We start from the raw sequence: 27,319 nt of genomic DNA, 5'->3' as shown, positions 1-27,319 counted from the left end.
TCAAAACATCATAACCTGTGGAGGCGGACCGACGACGTGCAGCCATAGCCTATTATAAATCACTAAAACACACCAGCACACAAAATATATAATGTGCTCCGAATTAATTAACTTCCGTGAGTAGCCTAAATATTTTTTAGTTTAGGCTTAAAAGACGCAGTTTTACACGAGAGCTAAATTATAATTAATCTCCTGTTTTAAATGCATCAGTTTACAAACAGCTTTCGGAGTTTTCTATTCGTTGCGGATGACATCAGCTGTAAAGAGCATGGTCCAAGGACCAATTCCTCGTGCGCCTTCGCCTCTTTCCCGGTTACCGACCATGACACAATGTCTGGGGGTATAAAAGGTGGGGCCACTCCTTTCGAGGCGTACTGTACGTCTGGTGACTACCACTCCGTTCAGTTGCAACAGGACAGGGGTGTGTGCTGTGCTGCTATATGAGTGCGAGGGGATGTCGACGCTCGTGGAATCCGCAGATACTGAGAGTATGAAGAGCACAAATAGCCACATTATGGCATCCCCAACACCCTCGAGTCTTTCGCAACACTTTGTAGACAACAAATTTTACCTGCTTGTGGTAATCGGAGAAATCGTCACGGAAGATCACTTGAAATGTGCCATTGCGGAAATCGAAAAAGGTAAGACGATAGATGGGGATGTTTTGGTGTTGGACGTGATTGTGCTGTCGTGTCAGTCGCAGCCTCACTACCTATGCAGGCCTTTCAAAGCAGATATTAGATGTATTTATGTGTTGGTTTGAATCGTCTGTCTTTTTTATTGATGTATTGTGTTACTTAAAATCAACTTTACGCATCTATAGGCTATTACATCGCACGCTATGGCCCACCTGTGATCTCCATCGGCTAATTGACTCGTTTTAAATATTGACAAGTATTGGTTTATTTAAAGGAGTGGACATACTGTAAATGTTATTGCCTTTATGGACCCGCCCCTACATATCTGTGGAATATCTCAAATCAAACAGATGACATCCGTCCACACCTTAGTAGGCTACTACCCTCCCAACTCACCAGGGTCCTCCTCTCCCTGCAATCCATGTAAGCTATTCTTTCGATAAGCTTTTCTCCATTTGTAGGCAATCTAGCACTTTTGACTACTTTCTACCCCCTATTCTACTATCATCACTGCATTGGCAATGTTGTCATACACACGTGGTAGGAGGTCATCTTATTGAACATGACGGGAGTGATTCAGCATGTTAGGCTATAGCTTGTCTTAGCTACGTCAATAGCGCAGGTTATTGCTTTTCTTGGGATGTGGACCCGTATCGAACTCATGCGTCAACGCGTTTCACCGTTGCAACATTTCTTTACATCCATACAATAAATGCATTTAACACAAGCAACCCAACAACACAACAACAATACTTTCCAAAAACCGTATTGAATTGCCTCGTAAAGGCTTAATTTCCCCCCCCAGACTCGGGGGAATAGCTGCTGCTTAGGCAAAATGTTATCCAAATTCTGGTTGTCAGTTTCGCACATAGAGGATTTTTTTTTGGTGTCTTGTAAAAAAAAAATGCTTTGCCTATCTGCCTATTAACCCTGCAGCATCTTAAATCATCCGCCCAGCCCAGCGGGACCATCCCATTCCTGCATCCCGATTTTGCTCATCAGACACCGGCAAGTAGGCGTGGTCAGGTCCGCACTGCGGTCCCTACGGAAAGTCAAAGGGAACGCTATTCAAACAAAAAGGGCGTTTCGGATGTAGCGTTGCGCGTGTCTCGTTTCACCATTGGCTGGATTTTTATACAGGTGGGAATGACAAGCAGGAACATGGCGAAACGATAGCGTGTATGGGTGGACTTTCACTTGCAACTTGCAAACAAAGGGAACCTGTAAACGTATGAAAGGGAATCCTTTAACTAAAATTATACAGACACTGCTAATCGTGATCACTTTAAAGATCTACGCTCAGCTGAGTGATACTTCTTTGTTGTCAGTAGGGTTAGATTGGTTAGAGACATATTGAACTGACCTGCAGAGAGGCCAGCCTTGCCCATGTTATATATTTTTCTGCCACACCCATGACTTCATCTCTGACCCTGGTCGGCTTCTCTTTTCTCTTGTAATAAACCTGATGCTCTACTACATGGCCCTTTCTGGTTTCCTCTCAAAGCCAAGGCCAGCTTGCGATCCAACATGGAGATAGACTTTGGACCTTCTACACTGATACAAAACAATGCAAAGGCCTGTGCTGGCTGTACAAAACCTCTCTTGTTATCAGGTTGATGCTAACTTTTAATGCATTTAAATATATCACAATGTGTATACTATATATCTTCAGTTTGGCTTTGTATTTTATCTCTCTTCCTCCTACTCCAGTTTGCTTTCATAATCATATTATCAGACTCCGATAACACTGCATCGGGGGGAAGGAAAGAGAGGCCGACAAAACAGAAAGCAATAGACAGGAAGATACGGAGGGGGAGAGTTAGAGAGGCACAGAGAGAAATGGAAAAAGACAGAGAAAGAGAAAGAGACATAAGATGGATGACAAAATAATTCTGGTAACTGTGACTCAGACTGACAGATAGACAAACTCACAGACAGCTGGACAGCATGACCGTCCCTTGGCAGACAGCACTTTATAGATATTTCCTATTATAGATTTCCTCTCGAGCCAAATGGTAAGTGCTTTTTCCAGGCAAGTCCAATGAAATGAATGCGTTTTACCAATTGGAAATAGATATTGGTGGTACTGAGACTCATGAGTTCCCAGACCTATTGCAATACAGCTTAGATCCTAAATCTATGGGGAATATTGACTGTCCACTGTGATTGTGCAGCTGCTATTCGGCCTGTCCAATCAGGTGGCAGATGAAGTACCCCAAGCTCATCTTTCTTTCTTGATCTTGCTCTGATCCCCTCCATCTTGTTTTTGTGTGCTTTGCAGGAATCCGCTCTTGGGACACCAACCTCATCGACTGTAACTTGGACCAGGAGCTGAAGCTGTTTGTTTCCAGACACTCAGCACGTTTCTCTGCTGACGTCCGAGGTAAGATTACAGGACACAAACAGCCCACCCACCCAAAGCGGTTTCTGTGAGGGAATTCTCCTGTATTTAATGGTCAACTATGCTCTTAACTTTCTCCACCAAAAATCAAACAATGGGTTTTACAGACCACGGCTGAAGGTTCGTTTTAAAAATGACAGTTAAACCTTAACCAATCCAAAAGACTGACTCTGCTCTACCTTTAGAATACAGTTATAAGCCAGCTGTCCTGCAAATTCAGATCTGTGGGGTTTCCTCATTGGAACTGTACTTAGGTAATTCCCTGAAGGGTTCAGTAGTTATTTTGTAAGCTATGCCTGACTGTGCTGTGTCAGCGTGTGCTGAAGCTGCAGATCTTCCTGTGTCCTTATATCAGGGACGGGGAATGTAGCGACAGTCCAGTGATGATGCCCACTTAATGAAGTAATGACAGTGTCCGGATGTGAGGCGTTGCCCTTGACCATTACCTCACAGGCTTCAGACTGGCTCCCACCCACGCTACGTCAGGATAAGCCGAGCCTTCTGCTTGGGGGGGTTTTGCTATAGTGCAGGCTACACGTATGCAGTGTTCATCACAGGCAGATGGCTTCTCTCCACGATTGGTTGTCTGTCACTAGAGAGGTACCCTGACTTTGGGATGGAAATGACTGAAACACACAGGTCCCGGTGTCTCCTCCAGTGTTTATCCAAGGTACCTTTTCGAAGGGCTGTCTATGCTGCTGACAGGAATACACACACGGCGGGGAGCCATTTAGAGACTATTAGTAACCTCAACTGTGGGTGTGTGACTTTGTCATTGTTTGTCAGTCGGTGTCTTTGTGGTGTGTTTGCCTTGATTTATCTGCACATCCACAATTCTTTTTAAATTCATGCTGAGTTAGGAGCAGTAAGGTCGCCTGGGCAGTATTATGATTCGTTCCATAAACAGTAAATTGACATATAGACTGTGATTCTCCTCAGATCGAATGTCTACTGACATTGTCCTCTTGGGTATTCCTCAGAGCTAAACCTGGCCACGGCAGGGATGGGAAACCATTTAGCTTTTACCTGATTTTCTCCGAAAGGTTTTGAATTTAAACCGACGGTGGTCCACTCTGACTGAATAATCGGAATGCCACTCTTGCTTACATTGGTACACTCTGAATACTCCCTCACACCAACTGTGGATCCTTTCCTCTGTGCCCCTCCTTGTTTTTCCCTCTCTGTCCTTCGCCACCTCCCTCCTCCCTTCCCTTGCTCGTGGTTGCCTTGAAACGCAGCCCAGATGCAGAGGAGTGTCCTGGGTTATTAGCAAGCTCAAACCCCCTGGTGGCTTTTGAGGACAGAGGGGGGGGGGGGGGGGGGGGGGGGGGGGGGGGGGGGGGGGGGGATGGGAGGGAGGGAGTGGAGCGCAGGGAGGAGAGGAGGCTGCGTCTAAAGAAGAGGGTGTGATATGGCTGAAACGACTGGCCCCCGAAAAAACCTGAAAGTGAGAGTCAGCGCTACATAAGATGCTCATCTATGATTTCGCCTTCTTTCTCTCCCCTTCCCTCACCCTTCTCACTCTCTTTCTATCTATGTAAGCTCAAAAGGACAAACTGTGTCGTAAGTATAATTCAATTTGACAATTGACTGCATTCCATGTTGATCAAGGACCAACCAAAAGTCAATGAGATCAAGTTCTTTTCACCTCAGTCTGTATGACTTGACAGTAGGTGTTTGTATCCAGCCTGCATCTTTATGGTTCAACGACACTCATACTGTATTCTGCATGTCGTTATGTTCCTGAAATGCAATATACTGATTAAAAAGTGAGCTCCAGGCAGTGACTGGTCTATTCCTCACTTGTGTGTGTGTGTGTGGGTTTAGTAGTATATGACGCCAGGAGGGTGGAGACAGGGAGCTGATTGGAAGGCAGACATGCTGTTTGTCTCTAGTCGTGGGGCGTGCCCTCCATCCCTCCCCCGCTGTCTCTTTCTTTATTTCTCTCGTCGCCTTCCTCTTTTTCTCTCTATCTGTAAATCTATGTTGCTCTCTGGTTTTCTCGTTCCATCCATCCATCCCTCTCTCTCTCCTCCCCCCCCCCCCACCTCTCTCTCTTTCTGAATACATTCTGGCCCTCTTTAACCTGTCTGTCTGTTAGCCAGGGGCTTTCCCCATTAGCAAAATAATTGTAAATGCTTTCAAGACATACAATTAACTGGAAATGTCTATGGGCAATTTGTACACTGGATCCAATATACAGTTTCCCCTGAAGTAAATTCAGTAATTCTTTTGTTATCCATACATTATGTTAAGCTTAGCTTTGGGTTCTAAATAGGTATTATCACCAGCTTTTAACAGGTAATGTTCATAATTCTGAAAGTTGTTTGAAAACATACGGACGGCCTCAGTCTGTTTTTACTGTAAAAACGAACTCCCTAGAGAGACGTTCCTGCTTTACTACAGGAAATCAAAGCCACCAGTTGGTGTTTCCTTTAACACACAGATCAGCCTTTTCTGAGCAGAGGGGAGTCGAGGGAGAGAGGGATGGATGGAGGGATGGAATGAGAATGGGAGAACGCAATTGCCCGTCTGCTTGATAGATGATATGCTATTCATCATGTTGCGCCAGGCTTCCTCTGTGGGCACTGGGAATCACAGAGCAGTTAAAGAGGTGGGTGGGGGGTGGTGAGAAAGAGAGGAGAGAAGGATGGATGGATAAAGAGACAGCTGGAAGAACCAGGGAGCAGGAGTGGATGCAGGGGTGGACAAAGGAAGAGATGAGGGAGGGAGGGAGGGAAGGAAGGAAGGACTGGAAGAACAGTGGGATGGAGGGAGGGAGGAGACCCTCTGTGCCACCCAGGGAGTTAGCAGCAGAGAGCAGATGGCTATAGGATACTGTACATACAGGATGGATTTCCCCCTGCTCTGTCTCTGGTGCAGACGGCAGCGGTGGTTAAAGAGCAGCTGGAGAATCCAAGTCCTCTCTCCCTCAACAACCAATCCACTCAGTCTTCTTCCCTTCCTGTCTTTAGAGGGACAGCACAGCAGATTGAGATCAATAGCAATTAAATTAATTACCCAGGGATTGGATTATCATGGATGGGGGGGGGGGCAAACAGTTGAGATGATTTTCTGTAGATGTCGAGATAATCTAATGAAGAAACGTGTGATTTATTGCCGGCTGGGTCTTATTGACATGCAATAACGTAGGATGACTTTGTTGATTTGGAGATGAGTCATCGAGATGTTCTAGTGAGTGACTTAATCTCATTCACTGGTGGTGCCAAGCAGCACCAGGAAACCCATCAGAGCTGACTGAATGAGCAGCTGTCAGTACTGTAAATGACCTGGGCTTCATCACTACAGTCAAGGAGTGTGGGTTTGAGTGAATGTTTTGGTCGGTGTGGTGTGTGTGTGTGTGTGTCAGACAGAGAACGATAGAGAGTGTGTGTGTTTGAGTGAATGTTGGCGCGTGTACTATAGTCGGTAAGGGAGAGATTTTGTCTATGGGTGCGTGTGATTCAGAGAGGGGAGACAAGGTGACTTTGGTGACTTGTAAACGTCGCCCAGGGCCAGCTCACAGGATGTGAACGTCCAGGGGAGGGAGAGCCACAGAACAAGAGAATGGAACGAGGGAATGACAAAATGAAAAGATGACAAGTGACAGGAAGCCAAGAGACAGATGCAGATGAAAGGAGAATGGAAGGGTCGCAAATTGAGAGCTGAATTAACACACATTCAGGTTTATTTCGAACGACAAATAGAGTCTGGATTTCCTGGCTCTGGTTTGATCTCATTTCAGTCGGAAAATAAAATGGAGGTCTCTCTGGTTCACTGGTTTATTAGTCGTGGAAAAACCCATCCCCAAAAAAGAAAAATGACGGGAGCTTTATGCTCTATCAGAAGGATAATAAGCAGCCATGCATGCCACATTCTGAGTAGAGGAAGGTGTGCTGTGCTTAAGGTCCTTCTACCCACCAAGGAAATTGTCGGAAGGTCAACCAAGCTCCAGTGCGCACCCGCGCGCACACACACACCCACAACACCACACACACTCTCTCCCTCTCCTCACACGCACAGACACACACGCACACACGCATGCACGCACACCCCACACCCCCCTTTGTCGTTCCTCCTGTCAGGCTCGGAGGAACGGCTGCTTGCCACCACTACATTAAAGTTACATCCATGATTTGGGTTCACAATCATCATAGGCTGTGCTTAGGAGGGTTTGCCACTGGTGCTGGATTTACACAGTTTGTCAGGAAAACTTTCCTGGGACTGCGTTATACTTGTGGATGGCGGCATGGTGACAAACAGAGGTCTCTCTGTCCTATAAAGATAAGTAAAGTAGGCCAGTAACAAAAGAGGGGTGATCTACATAGAGAGGAACATCCACCTTCCCTCCCTGAGTGTGTCCTTCTCCTAGCGAGACAGTGGGAACAGGTGGAAGAACGCACCGTGACTACTTTACCTGGGAGCGTATATTACAGAGGCAGTTCAAGCTGCTTCCGTCAGTCTCTTCCTCACAAAGACCCAGAGTTATGTTGCCAGGTCTGCAGATCGATCCCCCTGCACAGGGAAAGGCCTCTCCTCGGGGGGGGGTTCTCAGTCATATATCTGATGATGTGCTCTTACGCAGGGCGTTCATCGGTGCCGAGTGCCGGGTGGAAAAATGGCTCGGGAGTTGGAACTGAACCTCAGCTGAACCTCATGGTGTGTTCCTCCCCTTCAATGGTGCCCCCCCCCCCCTTTTATCCTCAGTCTTATGTTCAGAAGGTGTCGTAAACTTGAGTTGAGTTGTAGGCCTGAATGCCACATCTGGGAGGTTAGGGAGAACATTCTGGTTACACAACTTACCTGCTAGTAAAAAATACTTTTATTTACAATTACCAGTTGAAATACAATAGTGAGTGGATGGATGGATGGATGGATGGATGGAGGGATGGATGGTTGGGTGGGTCGATGGATCATTCCAGCAAAGTGCTCATCCTTAGTGAGGAGACAGCAGGGTTATAGACTACAGGGGTTTGTGCCACGAATCTGTAGTATGAAATATGCATGGAGGAATCAGCCCTACAGCCAGATAGCTACTGCAGTACCATGTCTCCTGTGACCACACACGCTCTCTCCCCCTCTTTCACACTCTTAGTTCATGCAGACAGAACGACAGAACGACAGAAAAGAGCTTTCTGTCGTTCTGTCTGCATGTCTACTTTTCTCCTCCGCTCTCCGTTTATCTGTGAAAATCGCACAACCCCACAACTGTCTCAGTACCCTTTTATACTCTTAGTTGACTGTGCTCTTCAATGCTGTGTTTGTTAGTGATGGGTGCTGTCAATAAAGGGTTTGTTCTTCTACTGTTCGGTTGTTACTGTCACATGATATCACATGATCATCATACAGCATGAAGTGTTTCATTCCAAAAGGCTGCATCTGCTGCTATTAAAAAAAGAAAATAAAAGATTTACAATTTACCAGGCAAAAAATACCTACTGTCTATTTTTCTAGCATATGCATATTGTTACAATAGTAATATTACTGGCACAAGTTGTACAGTACTTTTGACCATTTTCTCTCCTGTTGTTTACTACGGGGTCTGCGGTTGAATAATGATGCTGTAGTTCGTCTCCCAGTGTGGGGCCACCACCTGGACCATCTCATCCACACTGGAGAGCTCAACCACACACACACACACACACATACTCACCCATGTTTGCATACCCCAACACACACACACAGTCTCTACACAGTCTTTATTGTTTTTGATCAATATCTCCTTTTTGTTACTTCACAGTTAGAATCTGAATGAGCCGTACACTGGGACTAAATCTGATTATGCCTGTGCAATTGGTTCTTTAGCAACTGAACTGAAGAATAGGACCAATTTGACTTAGAGTTGTAAAATGTATCGGACCCCCATGTTTTAGATACACTACTCTCTAAAGCCCTTGTGAGTTTTGTAGTGGAGTTATGTTGTTGATGGATCGCCTCATCCCTGACTTGACAGTTTGATTGGATGGAGACAAAGGTATTGCGTTGTCAGTCAATATAACCCTCTCACTCACTTTATGAAAATGAGGACTGAACCAGAGAAATATGGTCTCGTAACAAATGGATTTGTACGCCACGGTAACGGAATCTCGCTGGCTATTCTCGCTAGATTCTCTCTCTCCCCCAGCCAGGTCCTGGTTATTTAATGACAGTGATTAAGGCCAGCGTTCTGGTGAGAACATTAACATTTACAAAGTCACATTAGCACTGTCAGAACGTCCGCCTCTAAGCAGTCTGATTCATTAGTCTGCCCCCCGCTTGAGAGAAAGAGAGGAAGTAAAAGACAGAGAGAATTCAAGATAAAGGGAGATAAATACAGATTACGGAAGAAATTAGGATTATTATTAAGACTGCACAGCCTATACTTAATGCATAATATAGATATCATAACAGGTTACTTATGTGTTCCCTGTCGTTGACCCGTGTGAGCGAGGGGTCAGGGTTGAGGGAGTGGTGACAGGGTCAGATGAAGGGAACTTGTGGACAAAATAAACATGTTCATTCACAAAGATGTGAGCTTGGTGCCCAGAGACCAGGAACATAACTCAGTGTCTTTGGCTGTCAGACATGCTAGACTGACTTGACAGGACAACCCCATCTATCATCTACTAGATCTCTGTATGTCCAGAAAACATGGCTTCGAAGCTGTTTCACTATTGTTATGAATTACTTTTTTTGTAGTCTCTTTTGATTATTGTCAAAAAGCCAAGGATTTGATTCTTTTTTCGTCTTGTGTGTGGGATTTCAGGACAAAGAATTCTTCACCACAAAAGCAATGTCCTGGAGACGGTTGTGCTTATAAACCCTTCTGATGAAGCCGTCTGCACCGAGGTAAGAGAACTAGAGAGACCTACAAACACAGCTACTCTGAGTTGTCACTGTTACGCACTCCTATTACCATTCTTTTCTATTTCTGAGTCCCATCCCATCCCCCCCATACACAAACATAGACACCAACGACCCATTAGAAGTCTTGACGGACACTTGAATTCACACACATTTCACGGCTCAACCAACTGCATCTTGGAAGGACTGTTCAACACACTTAATTGGACAATTATCCTGCCAGGTTATGCAAAATAGCCTTTGTTCTCTCTCTCTCTCTCTCTCTCTCTCTCTCTCTCGTGTGTGTTAGAACATACAGAGTCATGGCAATAAGATGCTCTACTGAGGAGGCCTCTGCCCTAGTTACAGCCAGAGGTCTAACAACAAAAGACAACTTACACAAACCTCTGTTTCTTGAACCTTTTTAACATTATAGTACAGCTTTTAAAAGCATTCTGTAGAAATCAATAGCTGACATACAGAGAGCAAGAGAGGACGGTTGCCAGTTAGAAAAGGGGCACCACTCTCCTTTTCACATTTTGCCAAACCACACCCATCCCCCGCAGTTGAGCAGTGTCTGCATCAAACTGTGTCTGCATCGAACTGTGTCTGCATCAAACTGTGCATTAATAACATCTCACTACCACAGGTTTGTCTCTGGCCCGGAACAGCCTGTTCTGCTGTAGTGGAGAAAGCACTTTTACTTTGAACACGAGAGACAAAGAGCCAGAGAAAGAGAGATGGGTAGAGAAATAGAGAGAGGGTGGGGTGAGGTAGGGTGGCGAGGGGTAGGGGGGGGGGGGGGGGGGGCTAATTATCTAATGGTTTCGCCTGAAGTGAATTTGGTGACATTTCTATTCGGCAACAGCACTGAAAGCTAATTGGTCAGTGGCATACTGCACTATAGACAGTGTTCATCAAGTCTGCTTGGTTAGATAGTTATGATTTAATAATGTGATTTGAGTTCATATCTGTATCATTTGAAATGAGTGTATTGGATGAATACCATCATATATCTCTTTGTGTCATGCATAGGCTCGTCTCATGATCTCAGACACGGCCCGACAGAAACTACTGGTCCTCTCAGGGCAATGCTTCGAAAACACAGGGGAGCTCATTCTACAGGCTGGCTCATTCTCTTTCTTTAACTTCATAGACATATTTACTGACCAAGAGGTGAGTTGATGAGTCTTTGTGAGTCTTTTTGTTTGAGAGCTTAATACAAAATACATATCGAAAACAAATAATGATACAGTCTACAATATGAAGTATATTCAAATGATCTCTCTCTCTTTTCCTCTTTCTCTCTCTTGCTCTCTCTCTCGCTTATCTAGCTTGGGGAATTGCTCAGCACCATACATCCAGCCAACAAAGCAAGTCTGACTGTGTACTGCCCCGAGCAAGGCGACTGGAAAAACTCAAACTTGGACAAACACAACTTACAAGACTTCATCGACATTAAACTGAATTCCCCTCTGATCCTCCCTGAGATGGAGGGTCTATCTGAGTTCACAGAGTACCTGTCTGAGTCTGTGGAGATCCCTTCTCCTTTCGACATGCTGGAGCCGCCCACCTCCGGGGGATTCCTCAAGCTCTCCAAGCCCTGCTGCTACATCTTCCCTGGAGGCCGAGGTGACTCTGCACTTTTTGCTGTGAACGGCTTCAACATGCTGATCAACGGGGGCTCGGACCGGAAGGCCTGCTTTTGGAAGCTAGTGAGGCACTTAGACAGGGTTGACTCCATCCTCCTGACCCACATTGGAGACGACAACCTGCCAGGCATCAATAGCATGCTGCTTAGAAAGGTGGCCGAACTGGAGGAGGAGCAGTCACAGGGGTCCTCTGCCACTGGTGACTGGGTCAAGAACATGATCTCTCCAGACATCGGTGTTATGTTCCTCAACATTCCAGAGAATCTTGGGAACCCGGAGCCCGACTTCAGGGTGCGGAAGAACGTGGATGAGGCGGCTTTCACCATGCAGTACGTCCACAAGCTGTCACTGAGGACAGAGTCTCTGCAGAGACCTGTGGGAAACACCATTGAACCAATTATACTGTTTCAGAAGATGGGTGTGGGCAAGTTGGAGATGTATGTGCTGAACCCATCCAAGAACAGCAAAGAGATGCAGAACTTTATGAAAAACTGGACGGGCAGTGAGAAAGACAAGGCGTCCATCTTGCTACCAAATGGAAAGGAATCCGAGCTCCCTGTGTCCTATTTGACTTCCATCTCTTCATTGATTGTATGGCATCCATCTAACCCCTCAGAAAAGATTGTTCGCGTTTTGTTTCCTGGTAATGCAACTCAGTATAACATTCTCGAAGGTTTAGAGAAACTGAAACACTTAGATTTTTTGAAGCAGCCAGTTGTCACCCAGAAGGAGCTAACCTCCAATATGGCTCCATCGCTAAAGCAAGCAAAGTTAAAACACAAAACGGACAGCAAGGAGAGTCTGCAGTCAACCTCACGACAGTCACCAAGCAGAAGCCTCCGGAAGGAGTCTAAGGAGGAGGCTGCTGGAAAGGTGAAAACAGATGCAGAGTCAGCCCAGGAGAAAACACAGAAGGTAGAGAAGAAAGAGACACCTTTGGTGAAAAAGGAGAAAGCAAAAGTTCCGGAAAAAGAGGCAAAAGCAAAAGTAGAGCAAGCACCTCAAAATGAAACTCCTGAGAAAAAGAAGGCTGAAATGAAGCCCAAAGTTGCCAAGGAGAAGATTGTTAAGCGGGAGCCGAAGAAATTGGTGGAAAAGAAAATTGTTGACAAAGAAGCAAATAAAGAAGTGGTGAAGAAAGACGAGAAGTCAATAACCAAAAAAGAAGAAAAGCCTAAAAGGGAAGAGAAGGTCAAGAAAGAGGATGTGAAAAAGGACATAAAACGAGACTTCAGGAGAGATTCCCCCATGAAGGAGAGGAAAGAGTTGAAGCAGGAGCAAAAGAAAGAAGACCTCAAGAAAGACACAAAGAAGCCTTCAAAGGATGCAAAGAAAACGCCGTCTGCTCTGGGCGAAGGAAAGAAACTGGTGCCAAAAGCCAAACCTATGAAAAAAGAAGACGCCTCAAAGAAAGACATTGGCAGCCCATCCAAATCCAAAGACAAGGCAAAGTTAAAAGTTCCTAAGAAGGACACCAAGTCAGTGGATGCCAAGTCTGTTGCAGGAACTGCGGTTGTGGCTGCTGCCCCTTGCGCTACACAGGCTTTGGAGATCGAGCGATCCCTCATGTCGTCTCCAGAGGACCTTACCAAGGACTTTGAGGAGCTCAAAGCGGAGGATGTAGTCGAAGATGACGCCACGATGCCCCACGCTAAGCAGGAAGAAGAAGAGGAAGGGGTGCTGATCCAGCGCGAGGAGGTCCTGTTGTTCAAGGACTCTCCGGAGGCAGCTGAGTCCGTGGACGAAGGGATCACCACCACAGAGGCGGAGGGCGAGAGTGGGGAGACTCCGGAGGAGCAGGAACACAAGGGAAAGATCAACGGCAGTGGGAGTGAGAAGTTTGAAGACGAGGGTACTGGATTGGAGGAGGCATCCGAGACCGGGGACTACGAGGAGAAGGGAGAGGTGGAGCCCCGGGGGAGAGAGACGGTTGCTGAACAGAGAGCCGGACCTGGGTACGAGGAAACGGAGTCCGAGGACGAGGGAGCGGAAGTCCATCAGTATGATACCGATCTGAACCGGAACGAGAAGCAGACAGAGATGGAGAGTTTATTGGTGGCCACCACCAACACCCCCCAGATGACATCTGATCTAGTGTCCCCTGCCGCGTCCATCCATGACGAGACGCTCCCTGCTGAGTGCGAGATGCCCTCTGACGATGAGAACAGAGAGGAACAACCAGAGGAATACACAACGTCCGGTCACACGCTGTCAACAATCGAGATTTCCAGTGTGCCAACCCCCATGGATGAGATGTCCACACCCAGGGACATCATGAGTGACGAGACTACCAACGATGAGACCGATTCCCCTTCCCAGGACTTTGTCAGGTTCGGAGGCTGCATGTCGGCGGACGTAGACAGGAAGAGGCTCTCCCCTCTCCAGGATGGGGATGAGTCCAACAGCTCAAAGAGTGGCCTCACTGACGGTCGGGACTACCATGCTTCTGCTTCCACGATATCTCCTCCATCCTCCCTGGAAGAGGACAAGTCTTGCAAGGAGTTTCCTCGTGAAGAAAGAGATGGAGGGTCCCTGTCAGACATACATGGCCTTGACTCAACCAGACTCAGCTCTGTGTCGACCACTTCGCCTCTCATTCGCTCTCCCTCAGGGGATCACAATGGGCTGTTTGACTCCACCCCGTCAAGGTTTGCTGCACCAATTGAACTGTGCACCACCCTCACAGGAGCCTCAACGGGTGTGGCAGAGTCCTCCACCAGTCCAGATGACAAGACCCTGGAAGGAAACACCTCACCTCAGTCCTCTGGCCATACACCTTATTATCAGTCCCCTGTGGATGAGAAAGCTGGCGCCATACCTCCTGAGTCCAGGACCAACGCTCCTCAGGGGCCCATTATTGTGGAAGTAACCAGTGATAAGGAGGACTCCCCTTGCAGAATCAGCCACATGGATGAGCCAGTGCCAGACCACTCCTCTACCATAGAGAGGGTTCTGTCTCCAGAGAAAAGCCCCCCGCCTACAGGGGCTGACTCTCCAACCAAGTCAGGGAAGTCCCATTTCGACTTGGATCACGTGTCAATCAACTCAGGTCATGTGGAGAAAAAGAATAATGTAGTTAGCGATGGTAGTTCAGCAGCTTACTCAAGGCAAGAATCAGACACCAACCCCTTTGCGGGTTTCAAAGAAGAGAGTAAAATGTCTATATCGGAAGGGACCACATCAGATAAATCAGGCACGCCTGTCGATGAGGCAGTGGCCGAGGACACGTTCTCCCACCTAGCTTCTGCTTCCACAGCCTCCCTGGCCACCAGCTCCCTCCCAGAACCCACCACCGACTCCCGCTCCCTCCATGCTGAAGTGGGGTCCCCTCACTCCACTGAGGTGGACGACTCGCTGTCTGTGTCCGTGGTTCAGACCCCCACCACTTTCCAGGACACTGAGGGATCCCCCACCAAAGAGGACAGCCCCAGACCTATGTCCATCTCTCCAGACATCTCACCAAAGACAGCCAAGACCCAGGAGCCCAAGTCCCCGGAGCAGTCCACCATTTCAGTTGATTTTTGCCAGGACTCCCCAGACCATTCTCTGGCTCTGGACTTCAGTAAACAATCACCAGAGCACGTGTCCTCGTCTGGACCAGGCAGCCTGAGGGCCACGGAGAATGGGCCAACTGAGGTAGACTACAGTCCCTCAGAGGGCTCCGATCTAAGGCAAGCTGAGCGGAGCCATTCCACAGTTGAGAAACCCATGCTTTTCAGAGACACAGACTCCACCTGTGCCCCCTCCGCCTCCCCCTCTGATGCCTCCCAATCTACACCCTCTGTCACCACACCCTGCCAAATGCAGGAGATGGACAAGTCCCCTTCAACTCCAAAAGCAGCTTCGCCTTCTTCCTACGCCCACTTCTCGCAGAAAGCAGCAGAAGCCGAGACAAATCCTTTCAAATGTGGCGAGTCCAAATCTCCCATGAGCCCCAAAATTCCCTCCCCATCGTACCTTCCCCTCTCCTCCAATCTGTCGGACTATCAGAAATGTGCTGGAGGCTCCAAGGGCTCGGACTCCTCCAAGAACAGCCCGTCCTCTCAGTCCAGGACGGATGTGGATCTGTGTCTGGTCACCTCCTGCGAGTACCGCCACCCCAAGACAGAGTTGTCCCCATCCTTCATCAACCCTAGCCCTCTGGAGTACTTCATGAATGAGGAGGAAAAAGAGAAGGAAGACGCCTTGGCCAAGGCAGGTGGAGGACCACCTCCCCCTGGGGGGAAACTCTGTGCCAAGCAGTGTGAGGAGACCCCCCCCACCTCCATCAGTGAGTCTGCTCCATCTCAAACTGACTCAGACGTACCTCCTGGTACCGAGGAATGCCCCTCCATCACGGCAGACGCTAACATCGACTCCGAGGATGACTCCGAGACCCTCCCCACGGACAGGACCCTAACCCTCAGACACCCGGACCCTCACCCGGCAGCAGCCAAGGACTCAGCTCCCTCCCCGGCCCGCCCGGATGTCTGCATGGTGGACCCTGAGGCTGCAGCGGCCGCTGAGAACAACCAGAGCCAGGATCTAAAGATGGAGGGAAAGGAGACACCCAAAAAGAAGAAGCTGACCAAGACAAAGTCCTCCTCACCGGCCAGGAAGAGTGGCCTCTCCAAAGTCAAGGATATGAAAACAGCTTCTCCTAAGAAGGGCACAGGCGAGGGCAAAGACGCCAAAAATGCAACCAATACCTCTGCGTCCAGGGGTGTAAAAAGTGCCACATCTGGTAAGCCCTTGTTCCTCTGTAAAATATTCATGTCATTGTCTGTTTACGTAAATCAATGTTTTTGAAACACTGCAGCAGTGTCTAAACACAGCGCATATCTGTGTCTTAAGGGTTAGGCAGTGGCAAAGCCACGAGCGTGCCATCCGTCCCAAACTGCCCACCCATGTACATGGATCTGGTGTACATACCTAACCACTGCAATGCGAAGAACGTCGATGCCGAGTTCTTCAAGCGCGTCCGCTCATCGTACTATGTGGTCAGTGGCAATGACCAGGCGACCCAGGAGCCCAGCAAGGCAGTTCTGAACTCTCTCCTGGAGGGGAAGGCCCAGTGGGGGAACAACATGCAGGTACTGGCACTAAACTATATTCAAGTATGTTTTCTTCTTCAGAATCACACCTTTTTGTCAAGTTATAGACAGGGATATACAAAGAAACGTTAGAATAAATATGTTATATGCTAAATTACTAAATGTAAAATGACTAAATGTAAATAATAATAAGTATTTATGTCCAAAACCCACCTCTGTTTGTGTGTCAGGTGACCTTGATCCCGACCCATGACTCAGAGGTGATGAGAGAGTGGTACCAGGACACCCATGATCAGCAGCAGGATCTCAACATCATGGTCCTGGCCTCCAGTAGCACGGTGGTCATGCAGGATGAGTCTTTCCCTGCTTGCAAGATTGAGCTGTAAGCCCATACTCTCCTGGTCAGGACATTACAACACCAATACATTTGCAGACAGTGGACCATGCTGTTAATTGGACAGGGGTTGGAGCAGGGACAGATGTATATGGGGTTGGTACATATACAACTATAAAAAAAGTGTAATTTCCGTAAAGGCTTCTTAGCCTTTCAGAAGTGGTTCAATGATATGGATAAACAAAACTATAAAGGCTGATATTATTTAATGAAGACTTAAAAGCTCCGTCTATATGATCTTTGTGGGCTCTTGAAAAATGTTCAATATTATAAATTGTCCTATACCCTCAAAGTATAATGTGACTGGACAAGGCATCATAGTCCCTTGATTAATAGTGCTTATTGCATAAATGCATTTTCTCAAAAAAATCATCTAGCACTAACCTCCTTTATCTGTTCCGTTCCTTTTAAACAGTAAATATAAAATATAAAAACATTCCCGATCCAGTCTGGGACCGATCCAGTAGATGTGATGTTTCTGCTATGGTACTGTCTACCTTGGCTATCTTCAAACATGTGAACACAGCATGCAAATACCGTTAATATTGGCGCTAACAAATACAAGTTGTTAAGCAACACCTCAGGCCACTGAATATAAAATATAATGTCCATTCCCACAAAAATATCTCACCAATATGATGGATCAGACATCGATGTAAACACCAAAGGATAGATGACACTCAATCTGTAACTGCCTTAGAGAGAAAAGAAATGAATGTAAAAGAAGATTGATGCACTTAATCAGATGACATGAAGTAGGTACTGTAGGTATTTAGATTAGAAAATGACACACTTTAAAGTTCATCCCATACTGAGGTGTGGCTTTGAGATGTCAAACGAGTGGAAATCTTTTCTTCCTTCTGATTAGGCTGCATGCAAGGAATCTAGGACTATTCTTCTCAACATGTGTCTGTAATTCAGATATGGTGTTGGGGTACAACTGTCAAGCTCATCTGGTTCCCTTTTTTCAGTTTTCACGTTTTGCACAGAGGGAGATATAGGCCGTCTGTCTGGATTGATCCTTATCGTTGATATTTATTTAACTTATTTATTATTGATTATGAAGCTTCTATAGCCCATGTCCCTAGAAGGAGGAAATATTCCTTGTGGGGGATTGTTTAATGCAATGTCAAACCCTGCATTAGAATAAAATGTGTTTTGCAACGTGTGTAATTTTTTTGTCGCCCAAAATTGACAATGTTACGTCCAACTTTTAAAGCATTGTTAAACATGACTGATGTCCTTGTCATTTTACTTTTGTTGTTTAACTTATTGATTGATATTGATGCTAAAGCATATAATAGCTGGAAACCAGAATGGTCAATCACCCCAGTTGTATTCTGTGAATTCAGAAGTCGAGCCGCAAAGACTGCTTGAATGTGCCACATATGTTCAAGCTTGTGAAGCGAGATACTTTCTTAAAAGTTTCTGTTTTTCTAAAATACTGTACTATAATTATAAATAGCTTTGTGGCAGAGTGAATGGTTGAAAATGATTGTGCATGAGTCATGAAATACATGAAGCTCTTCATTGTCTTTATTCAATTACGGGGTTATCTTTCTTTCAACTGCCAATAAGAACTGCAATGCAAGGCTTATAAATGAAAAAATGGAAATGGGAAATCTATCTCAAGCTTTGTTTTCGTTTTTGGATTTGGGCAGGCTGTACCTTTTAAACCAAACAACATTGGTCTCTGACATGAACCTTGAAAGAAGAGTGACTGTTGTTTGTAAGAACTTGCTTACAATGGCGTGAAAGACATAAGATACACTACAAAACAGCTTTCTCAACACAGATCATACTTAGTCCTGGACCAAGAAGCCCTTTAAATGGAGAATCTCCTTTGAGATGTTTTTTAGTCTTGCACTATGGCTTAATCTGTGCCTGGTAAATAGACTCTATGAAGCCCATATAGACAACCTCCTACTGAAACACGACTAAAACCAAACACCAACAAATGACTGAAACCAACCACAACCGTGACAGACCATTCATGGAGACATTCTGACTTAAAACAGTTGCTGTTTATGTTCAATATAATTAAGTGAGTCTAACAGGCAAGTCATGTAGTACCAGACCACACCGTAGTCCAGTAGACCTGTTTTATTCTGCAATTGTAACCGTAATCGCAAGCATGACCATCCCGCACTTTAAAAACACAAACTTCAATGACTTAACCACAAACACATTCTCTCCTCTACTTCCTCTGTACCACATCTCACTGATCTTTTCTATCACTTCTCTCTCTGTCTTTTCTCTCTCTCTCTTTCTCTCTCTCTCTCTCTTTCTCTCTGTCTGTCTCTCTCTCTCTGTTTTTTGGGTGATTGTTAGAAATGTATGTAAGCAGCTGTGTGGTTTATCTGTCTTGTGATTGTACATCCTCCTCCTCCTCCCTTTTCCGGACTCATGTCTAGCATAGTAATTAGTTTAAGTGAAAGTATTACTATTAGTGCTTTTCTGACGTTTGTGTGCAATATCTCCTCTGCCCCCATATGGGCCATTTGATGTAAAGGGAACCACTATTAAAAAGGACACCTTTAAAAAAAGGAGCCACAATAAAGACCATTGTGGAAAATAACAGATTTGTGTTTCTGACTTTGTGATTGACTGGAAACTCATCATTTACTTTATAAACATGAATTTTCCTTTGAAGTGTTTTTCTGTGTATTCAAAACAACACTGTTATTACTTAAAACGGTGTTTCATCAAAATTCTCAGGGTTGTATAGTTTTAGTTGGTGTCAATGACATAGTCCAGTCGAAACTAACTGGCAAATTTGGCTGCATAAAATTAATAAGAGTTAGATATTTTTTACAAAGATGACTTACTTTCTGATTTTACATCATTTATATCGAATTGAAGCCAACCCTGGCAGACATAATGCTGATTCTAAGGCTGTCTGTGAGGCTGGCTGGCTGCTCTAATATCTGTCTTTGTAGCTTGCAGGTTGGTCGTTGTCTGTCTGGGTTAGGTTCACACACTGATGCCATGTCTGTCTGGGTTAGGTTTGTTATTAGACTGTAAAAGACAACAGTGCTCCAGGAAGACAGAAGTTTCTCTCAGCCTCCAGAGTGACTTGTGGCCCTGAAAGCCAGACAGGCCAGAGAAAGGATTTATTGGTCCAGAGAGAGAGAGAGCTTGAGGCTGGGGGGGAGGCTGCGGTTGGGAGAGCATCCGAGGTTGGGGGAGATTGACTGAGGCAGTGAGAGAGGCTGAGGCGGAGGGAGATTGGCCGAGGCAGTGAGAGAGGCTGGAGGGAGATTGGCCGAGGCAGTGAGAGAGGCTGGAGGGAGATTGGCTGAGGCAGTGAGAGAGGCTGAGACTGGAGGGAGATTGGCCGAGGCAGTGAGAGAGGCTGGAGGGAGATTGGCTGAGGCAGTGAGAGAGGCTGGAGGGAGCGATGCTTACTGAGACCGTTCCCTGTAGACACCATGTCACCACAGGGAAATGAAACTAGGTGCAAGTCAAAGTTCTCGTTTTTCCAATCAGATGCTGCATATTATGTAATTATCTAGGTAGCAGCGTTCAGAGGATAGTTTATACTGTTTATTTATTAATTATCTGGTTAATTATATAGATGATCTGCAGGGTGTAAACCAGTAGGCTACCTTTTTGTGATGTATACTTACATTGGGCTTACAGACTTTGTAAAGCAGCTTATCTAAAATGCATGAAATGTGCACATGTGGGAACAACGCCGCTAAACAGAATATGAGTGGATTACACTTACATCACTGAAAACAAAATGATCCGTGACTTCAGTCTTAGGTGAAGAGGGTATATTATACTATAGCCTAGGCCTACCTGTAAATGCTCAGAATTAATTATATGGTTTCTAATTGTCAAAGTGTAATAGGCCTAAATAATATAATATAGAATTATATATTCAAAATACAATTATATAATAGCCTATATAAGCAAATGTTGATGGTGCTCAAGCAGCTAGAATCTCATCAGAACAAGCAACAGCAGCGTAGTAATTGAGTCGGTGGCTAACAACACCAGTTTGAGCGGGGACATTTAATGATGATGGTGCACCCCAGGCTCTTTCCAAAACTCAGACATTCGACAGAGCACACGGGGATAAATCAAAGAGCGTGGACGCAGCAGCCGCTAGCTGATGGCAGAACTTGGCAGTTTGTCAGAGGAGCCTGGCGTCTGGGTCGCAAACCGGACCTTTATTTCCTTTGTGGAATCCAAAACACGTCCGGTTAAGTCTGCTAGAGATTGCATCCACACTCATGTGCGGTAAAATTCTCTCTGTGGTAGTTAACGCAGCATGTTAAAAAACAACAACAACAAAAACATTGATACCAGATACATAGAACATACACAGGCCAAACGTTTGAATGATCTTATGTCTTTATTATAAGCAAATAGTTTTAACTACAGGCAGCATAGAGGAATGAAAAACAGACCTCTCCCCACAGAAGAAGACAGTGCCAGGAGAATCGCAATGAGACACATGAAGACCACGGGTGACTGTCAGTGTGTCTGAGAGCCAATGAAGACAGACCATGGGCAACAGAAGAGAGAGAGAGACAGAGAGAGAGAGAGAGAGAGAGAGAGAGAGAGAGAAATAGAAAGGTGGCAGAGAAAGACAGAAAGAAAAAGAAAGGGCAAAAAGACCAACATAATTGTACTATATGTCCTGGCTGGGAAGAATATTAATCCACAAGTCAGTCTACTAACAAAGTGGTCTTCATCCTAATGTTCCTTTGAAGAAGAGTGATATAGGTCATCGTGAGGTCGTCTGCACTGCGTAAACAATCCTATCCATCTTTCACAGATAAATGTGCCCTTTCCCTCACAACGAAACATACAGACACTTGGGTGTACTAGAGTATTAAAAAGTACTTGTTTATTTAAAGTTTGAGTGTGTCTTTGACAAAAGTCGTGTCTCAGGTTTGGCTCCCAGACGTACTCTGTTCTGGGTCTGTGGGGAAACACTGTTCAGACTACCCCAGGAGGTGGAGAAACCTCAGATGCTCTGTCCTTGCTGTCTGCAATGACATGGCTGGACTGTGACCCTGTGTGACTGACCCTTGGGCGTCAGGCTGGGACACAGTGGCAGAGTCAGAGCCAGTAGAGCCACGTGTTTGTCCGGGGATTCTATCCTTTAAAGCTCGAGGTGAGGAGTTCTCTGGTTCTTTTACGTGTGCCAACGCTTTTATTGTATCGTGCATTCTATCATCCTGCTATTCACAGACCACAGAAACGATAGCTTTTTTTTTACAATGTTACATTTGACATACAGTATTGATATTGTTGCACTGTCCTATTATCGGAACAATGTAATGGTAATAGTAAGAGCTGTTGTTGAACTGGGTCTGGTAAAACCACTGAAGTGTGCACTTCTGGTCCTAGATTGTTCTTTGTCACTATTTATATCTATGTTGTCTCCTTTGATAAAAACATTTGCTAAATGAAAATCATTTAAATTGCACAAAGGATACTGTAAAGTCCACACAAATCTTTCTGTAGACGGGAGTCTAAGATAGCACCACTATAGGTGAGTTACAACCAAGTATGTTATATATTAGGTCAGTGCACACACACATTTCCTATGTCATAAATTATCCAAGGCTTTGAGAAGCCCTATGTCCGATTGGCCGGCAGGAAGTCACAGCTGGATGGGGTGAGATGAACAAATCCTGTTGCTAGGGCAACAGAGCTGAGCCCGCCTACCTGCCTCCCAGTCCCAACCCATCCCAGGAACCTTCAGAGCGTGACACAGCAGTGAGGCTGCGAAACACTCATCGTGACAAACATGATCAACGTTGTCATGACATCACAGAGACCAGCAGGTCCTCTAATATACTCTAATGTTGAAATGGTTAGTACAGGATGTCTTCATTGGACAGAGTCTAGGTCCATATACCTTCCCCCTCTCTCTTCCCCTCCCCACAAACCATATTCTTGACCAGAATTCACAACTCGCATGGTAGAAGCCTACACATTTTAGAAGAAGAACTTTAGCCTGTAAAAGCGAGCCTTCCATCTTATACTCGGAAACCTCACAGTGAAAATGAGCTATAATTTGGTTCCAGTGCTTGGTTCCAAAACTTCCCTTAGACCGTAACCAATGGATCAAGTTCCAAAACCTCAGCGTCATAAATGATGGGCTTTGCTTTTGGAGTTTGAAACAAGGGCCTGACGAAAACACTGGGGGTTGGTGTTAGTGTATTTGTTGCTGTGTAAGACAGACAAAAAAGAGAGAGCACATGAAGGATTACGTTTGTTTTAAGATAACTCTTTTTAATAATTACAATCTAAACAATGCAGCTGTGCATGTGTGTGTGCGTGTGTGTGCGTGCATGTGTGTGTGAATGAGGTCAAGGTGAGAGGCCTATCATCCATAATTAATTTTGGGTAGCCCCAGTCGGTCTAGGTCTGCCGCCATTAGCCAGAAGACAGGAAACTCTCTCTCTCTCTTTGTCCCTTTACCTCTCTCTCTCTGTCTCAAATCCATTAGGCATGCACATTTTGCCATGGAGGAGAAAAAAAGAAAACAGGGCAATTAGCCAACAGTAAATTGATTAGGTATCCCTGTGCATCAGTGAGAAAGCAAGCCCTAGACCAGTAGGCCCCTATCTGCAAGGACCATACATTTCCGCTTCTAGTGAAAATGAGCGATGACAGCATGGCCGTTAAGCTTGGACAGGTCAGCCTCACAGTCTCCGTGGAATACTTCATGACTAGGATGAGGTTGTACGTGTCGGGCATCTACATAGTTCATTCATCACTGCACTAAGGATTGTAGAGTGTAAATTCACCATTTACACGGCTGCAACCACCATTACACTTACTCTATGTGCCCACTGTTTTCAAATTCTGTTTGCGTTTTTAGAATTAATTCACATGACTAGTATGTGTCAGAGACAGTTTGGTCCATCTACTGATGTCATGACAAAACAGAGATCAGCATTTTAACAGACAGTTAAGTTCAGCGTTACTACTAATGCCTTATCAACCCATGCTTGGGTTCAAAAAAGCAACTGCTGTGTGCCTCCAGTTTGGCAAGTTTGGCATCAAGACATTGTACTTGTAGACACTTGTGACATAGTACCTCCTGCAGGATATAAAGTAAATTACACATTTTGCGTAATATATACCAAATTACAGACTGTGTAATGTATATATATATATAAACAAATATATGTACTTTAGGACTATACTCAATTGATAAATGAAATGATAGACGAGACGCTGGTAAGCAAAACATGAACATTGTCGAACTGCGCCAACCATTCTGGGGTGTACCATCTCGATAGAAAATCCAGCGGACAGGAAGGACATATCTTTTTCTCATACGATTATTCCTTATTGTACAGGTGATTGCGTCTCTAAACATGTAATTTGTTGTATAAATAACTAAATAAAGGTATACCAATGATGACCATCCCAAGTGTTTTTGATTCATAAATCTTTTATTTGATACTGTTCTCCCCCCCCCGGTTTTGTGTGGTATTTCCAGGGGGCATCATGGCGCTGGGCATGTTTCATAGCTTGTCGCAAACGTTGCTTTACGGTGTTCCCTCTAAAGGACTACTTCGCCGCATAAATCCATCAAACTGCATGTCATATATAGGAGGTAAGACATCAACTAGTAAAGAGACGTTATTGTTATGTTGTCGTCCTGCGTGGACGTGTTTCTGTCTGCAGAGCACCACACGATGAGCTAATGTTGTCATTGACACAACTTACTGCATTTTATAAAAGCATTGCTAGCCATCATCATGAATGCACTCAGTCGTCTTACGGCCTCCTTTTTAAAAAATTTTAGCAAAGAGGCATCTCTTGTCAGAGGATGTTGTGAAGCTTCAAGACTTCCAGCAGAGGAAGCTGGCTGTCGCTCACCAGGTCGCTGGATCCAAAGGTACTGAATCAGGTCCAGCAAACAACTTTTACTGCAAATTATTGTTTAGTTATACATCATTTAATTGCAGGTAAGTATTTTGAGGCGTTCAATCAAAAGCTGCAGAAGAATGAGCTCATCTTGAAAGACGAGCTGAAGATGCTCCTGCACATGTGCCAGTCATCTGAAGACATGGTCACAGCTAAAGGCGCCATATACAGGTGGGTAGGACCTATGGGCATGCAAACATGAGTGAAGGTCTAACAGAGTATTAATGCACACTGTTTGTTAACCTGATGTTCCTCTGTCAAGGTACCATGAGGAGAACCACAATGTCTCGTTTGGAGAGTTCAAGTTTGGACCCCTCTTCATGAGGCTGTGCTATGAGCTGGGTCACGAGGAGATGGCTGCAGCCACACTGACTGATAAGGTGCCACCAAGTAGGGTCTGCATAAACTGTCATGTCCCAAAACTAGCCTAAACATACTGAGCATATTCAATTGTTGGTTAGCAGACATGGGACAATTGAATACTTTTTATGGTTTTTTTCCCTTTGTCTTTCTGTTCCTGTTATGGAAGTATGTCTGTTCTCATCCAACAGAGCTTAAAAGGGTTCTTCAGTGATTCAACCTCCTTCAACATCGCCATCGACATGCTGTTTTTGAAAGCCTGCTATAGCAGTATGTATAGCGTTTCACCCTGTTTACAGGAACTGAACTCTTTCTAAAATGCTCCATCCCCTATCTGCGAAACTGTACATGTTTATCACTGACGTACTTACGGCATGTATCAGGTGCTCTCGAAGTGGTGATACACATGAAGAACCAGGGTGTGGGGTTCAACAAGGATACATACACACTGGCTGCAGGCACCTGCTATAAACTAGTAAGACTTTCACAATTCATACTGTAACTTCAATGTATATAAACGTATCATAACATTGGATTCATGTTAGTACAGGTACAGGTTTTTGCTGATTCAACATATGAACCAGCTAATTAGAATCAGGTGGGCTAGATTAGGGTTTGAGCGAAAACATACCAAAGGGTAGCTGTCCAGGAATTGGAGACCCCTGACAGTGCAGTGGTTTCTCAGCTTCCTTGTAAACAGTTAATAGACTGTATTTGATATTTATTTACATCCCTGTTTCTCTGACCAGAATACGCCAGAGTCGTATCAAATGTGCTGTGTCTTGATCGAGGAGGGCCAGACCAAAGGAAACTTGATTCCCAGACATGCGTACTGCTTCGCTGTGGCACTAGCACTTAGACAGGTTGGGATCCAGTATATCTGCCAGTGCTCGTTGGCTCATTTTATTTGTGTCCTTGATTATTGAAAAGCTCAGCTTGATTTCTGTATACTCCTTTCTCTAGAATGATGTTGAAAGGGCAAAGTCTATGTACTCCCGCATAATGACCACGGAGAGCAGACTATGTCAAAATCTCAAAGTAAGTTCTCTCTGGTTTTCCTCGGACAGCTCCTGGTTATCCACAGTGCAAACCTTTTGAAGGTCACCTGTTTTGCTGCTTTCTCAGGTATTGATTTTAGCCATGTCCGGAAGTGTATGGGAGGCTCTGTTCGTCCTGTCCTCCAGCTTGGTGTCCACAAGCCCTTCATTTGTCAAGAAGATGGAATTTTCCCAGGAAGTGGTAAGCAAGAAGCCACCTCACAGAAAAGGAAGCTCTTTAATTCAACCTAAATAAGGTCAACAAATCCTTAAAGATTTGCATTAATCACCGTAAATAAAGGTTAAACCACCTCTCTAAGTCGCTCTGGATAAGACCGTCTGCTAAATGACTAAATGTAATGTAAACTCTCTAAACTCGTCTTTAATCTCTCGCTCTCTTCCTCGGCCCGTCCTGCCCTGGCCTCCCACTAGGTGGCGGTGTTGCTCTCGCGGAGCGAAAACAGCGCCCACCTGGCGAGCGTGGAGCAGATGGTGGCCCGGCTGCAGCAGGCGGGACAGGTGAACCAGCGGAGCATGGACGAGATGCTGTGCCACACGCCCACGGGGAAGAGGAAGCCCACGTGGATGATGGTGGAGCGCCGGCTCAGCCGCAGGACCGGGAGGCCCCTGCAGTCCTCTCTGCTGTCCGAGTGACGGGAGGAGAGGCTGGGTGCGGACACAGGGGCTCTTGACCTACACCGGGGCAGGCTGATGGAACCCTGGAACCCCGTATAAGACTGATGAACAGCCTGCCATTGAGATATGCCTGCTCTGAACAGTAGACCTGGAGCTGGGCCAGGCATGATTATCTACCTCACCACTAAGATAAAATGGCTTTTCTGCTGTTACTTGTCACCCCTTCATTTAACAATGTGTTTTTAGTACACAGTTGGTGAATGTGAAGATCTAGCAAGTTGCGAAGATCTGATATATAAACAGCAGCATAAGCAGCTCAAGGGAACTTTTTTCTCCCTTGAGCGAAAATAAAGAGGTGTGGAGTATATAAATACTTGTAATTACGTATGATTAAAGATGCACACTATTGACTTATTTGAAAGCGTTTAATGTCTACGT

At 45.5% G+C, this 27,319-nt stretch overlaps 2 protein-coding genes across 2 annotated transcripts; both read left to right on the top strand.

The window, feature by feature from the left end:
- The first annotated feature begins 210 nt into the window (after positions 1–210).
- On the top strand, positions 211–19,512 carry map1b (microtubule-associated protein 1B). The gene is made up of 7 exons (XM_047014346.1): positions 211–641; positions 2,920–3,021; positions 9,785–9,867; positions 10,897–11,037; positions 11,196–16,236; positions 16,347–16,585; positions 16,777–19,512. Exons 1-7 carry the CDS (start codon positions 455–457, stop codon positions 16,930–16,932), a joined length of 5,949 nt encoding a protein of 1,982 aa, XP_046870302.1. The 5' UTR covers positions 211–454; the 3' UTR covers positions 16,933–19,512.
- A 4,898-nt stretch (positions 19,513–24,410) lies between these two features.
- ptcd2 (pentatricopeptide repeat domain 2) lies at positions 24,411–27,295 on the top strand. The gene is made up of 10 exons (XM_047014348.1): positions 24,411–24,534; positions 24,727–24,819; positions 24,890–25,019; positions 25,111–25,228; positions 25,400–25,478; positions 25,592–25,683; positions 25,958–26,071; positions 26,172–26,246; positions 26,334–26,447; positions 26,678–27,295. Exons 1-10 carry the CDS (start codon positions 24,426–24,428, stop codon positions 26,897–26,899), a joined length of 1,146 nt encoding a protein of 381 aa, XP_046870304.1. The 5' UTR covers positions 24,411–24,425; the 3' UTR covers positions 26,900–27,295.
- The last annotated feature ends 24 nt before the right edge of the window (positions 27,296–27,319 follow it).

Source organism: Hypomesus transpacificus, unplaced genomic scaffold (assembly GCF_021917145.1).
Source record: "Hypomesus transpacificus isolate Combined female unplaced genomic scaffold, fHypTra1 scaffold_241, whole genome shotgun sequence".
Classification (NCBI taxonomy): Eukaryota; Metazoa; Chordata; class Actinopteri; order Osmeriformes; family Osmeridae; genus Hypomesus; species Hypomesus transpacificus.
This window is presented reverse-complemented; position numbering and strand designations above follow the sequence as displayed.